This window comes from Prionailurus viverrinus, chromosome B3 (genome assembly GCF_022837055.1).
Source record: "Prionailurus viverrinus isolate Anna chromosome B3, UM_Priviv_1.0, whole genome shotgun sequence".
Lineage (NCBI taxonomy): Eukaryota > Metazoa > Chordata > Mammalia > Carnivora > Felidae > Prionailurus > Prionailurus viverrinus.
The window spans coordinates 65853810-65856506 of NC_062566.1; the positions used below are offsets into that span (position 1 = coordinate 65853810).

The 2697-nt window shown below is 40.0% G+C and overlaps 1 protein-coding gene across 1 annotated transcript; it reads right to left on the minus strand.

Moving 5' to 3' along the window:
• Window positions 1–1497: 1497 nt before the first annotated feature.
• Window positions 1498–2424, minus strand: LOC125168598 (olfactory receptor 4N5). The gene has a single exon (XM_047863738.1). The coding sequence runs from the start codon at window positions 2422–2424 to the stop codon at window positions 1498–1500; it is 927 nt and encodes a 308-aa protein (XP_047719694.1).
• Window positions 2425–2697: the final 273 nt, after the last annotated feature.

Consider the following 2697-nt stretch of genomic DNA (forward strand, 5'->3'; position numbering starts at 1 on the left):
CTATTTAAAGGCAGAGCTTATTGTATTGGTTAAGATATATGTTACATACAAGAAACTGTATTAAAAATAAAGAGCCATACAATGAGAAAGAATGAAATATGGCCCTTTGTAGCAACGTGGATGGAACAGGAGAGTGTGATGCTAAGTGAAATAAGCCATACAGAGAAAGACAGATACCATATGTTTTCACTCTTAGGTGGATTCTGAGAAACTTAACAGAAACCCATGGGGGAGGGGAAGGAAAAAAAAAGAGGTTAGAGTGGGAGAGAGCCAAAGCATAAGAGACTCTTAAAAACTGAGAACAAACTGAGGGTTGATGGGGGGGTGGGAGGGAGGGGAGGGTGGGTGATGGGTATTGAGGAGGGCACCTTTTGGGATGAGCAGTGGGTGTTGTATGGAAACCAATTTGACACTAAATTTCATATATTGAAAAAAATAAAAATAAAAAAAAATAAAGAGCCATATAGATGAAGAGTAAAAGGATAGTAAAAGAAATACTATGTTACTATATTACTATTTAACCAGACTGTGTTGTCTCTATTTACTATTATATCTTAACAAATTACCCCAAACTTAATGACTTAAAATAGCAAAACTTTATTCTCATACAATTCTTTAAGTCACAAGTCTGATCCAGCTCTCATTGGGCTATACTCAGAGAGTTGGCAGAGTTCCATTCCTTTCCAGAGACTATAAGAGTATCTGTTTCCTTCCCTTTTTCAATTAAACCAAAATGAAGCAGAGAATGTGAAAAATATAAATAAACATAAAACATGTGACAAGAAAGAAAATTTTAATCCAGTCTATATCAATGATAATCCTATTATGTGTCTATCATTTTTTCATGACTATTGTCATGCATTTACACACACACACACACACACACACACACACATACACACATACACATACAAACCCTAAAAGACGTCATACCATTTTTTGTACAGTGTGCAGTACATATATATTTACATATATCAACATATTTGACAAGCTACCACATTTCTCTTTGTGATGTTCCAATGTACCAATTAATAAAATCTCTGTGCCTTTGTACTAGTCATCTTCTCTGTCTAGAATTTTCTGTCCCTGGGAAATTGCACAGGTATTTCTCTCAAGTCACCTGGATATCAGCTAACTACCACCAACAAGACCTTGCTTAACAACCAAAAGCAAAGTAACTTCCATCTCCTGCCAAACTCTATCATGGCAGTATTTTTCACTTGCTTCAGAGCACTATCTCTCTTGGATATTATGGGTTTTTTTTTGGGTCAATTTAATACTTTAATCTGTTTTTATCTATTTCAATATAACTCCAAGAGACCTAGACTCTCAACTGCCTTATTCACATACCTAGAATAGTGCCTGAAAATTGGAATTGCTTAATAAATTCAGTATTTCCTAAAATGACTGACTCACATAGTACACTAATAAATAAATGATTTAATTAATTCCAACTGAACTTTCTCCTTTGTTGCATGTCTCACTCTTCTATTCCATTCAGCAAACCATGTGACGACTCAGTAACCTCCTCATGGAAGCTTTTACTTCCTGATTGCGAAGGGTATAAATCACAGGGTTCATCAAAGGAAAGATCACTGTGTGAAAGAGGGAAACCACTTTGTCAGCTGGGAAGGCTCTGAAGGGACGAGTGTAGATGAAGATGGCAGGTCCAAACATGAGAAACACAATGATAATGTGTGTGGTACATGTGGAAAGAGCCTTGTGTTTGCCTTCAGAGGTGTGTCCCTTCACACGATAGAGGATGACAGCATAAGAGGCCAGAAGCCCCAGGAAGCACAGCAGGGTAAGCAGGCCACTGTTGGAGACCATCAGGAGCTCCACCACAAAGGTGTCTGTGCAGGCCAGCTTGATGACCTGTGGCACATCACAGAAGAAGTTATCCAGCTGGTTTGGGCCACAGAAGGGCAAGTGGAGAATAAGGGCTACTTGCACAATGGAATGAGTAAAGCCCCCAAGCCACAGAGCCAACAGCAAGGCATAGCAGATTCTAGGGTTCATAACAGTGGTATAGTGCAAAGGATGACAAATGGCCAGGTAGCGGTCAAAGGCCATCACAACAAGAAGGAACATCTCCCCTGCCCCAAGAAAGTGCAAGAAAAAAAGCTGAGTGATGCAGCCCCTGTAGGAGATTATTTTCTTCTCAGAGAGGAAGTCCACCAGCATCCTAGGGGCCACAATGAAGGAATAGGATGCATCCAGGAAAGCCAAGTTGCCCAGAAAGAAGTAGAGGGGGGCTGTGAGGCCAGGGTCTGATCTGATGGTGAGGATGATGAGTAAATTTCCAGGGAGGATGATGAGGTAGAAAACTAAGACTAGCACAAAGACCAGGAGTTGAGCCTGTTGAGACTGGGTGAGACCAAGGAGGATAAATTCTGTCACCACTGTGCTGTTCTCCCTCTCCATCTCTTCTCTGTCTGCAACATAACAACAAAATATTGTCTGTTATAACCACCTTTTCATCTACTCCATAGCTCTTTTCAGATAAAAGCATTTACCACTTCCAACACTTGCCTAGCAGAAAAACACACATGCCTGTAATTGTCTTATGTCTTGAGTTGACCTTTCTACCCTTCATTTCTTGATTCCCCCCTAAGCCATTGTTCTTATAACCACTCTCATTCCCATTTAACCATGAGCTTCTATGTAATGTTCTCCTCTAGGACTCTGGGCTAGTTT

Excerpts from the sequence above, each read along its gene's own strand:
- LOC125168598 (XM_047863738.1), bottom strand. The coding sequence starts at position 2,424 with ATGGAGAGGGAGAACAGCACAGTGGTGACAGAATTTATCCTCCTTGGT.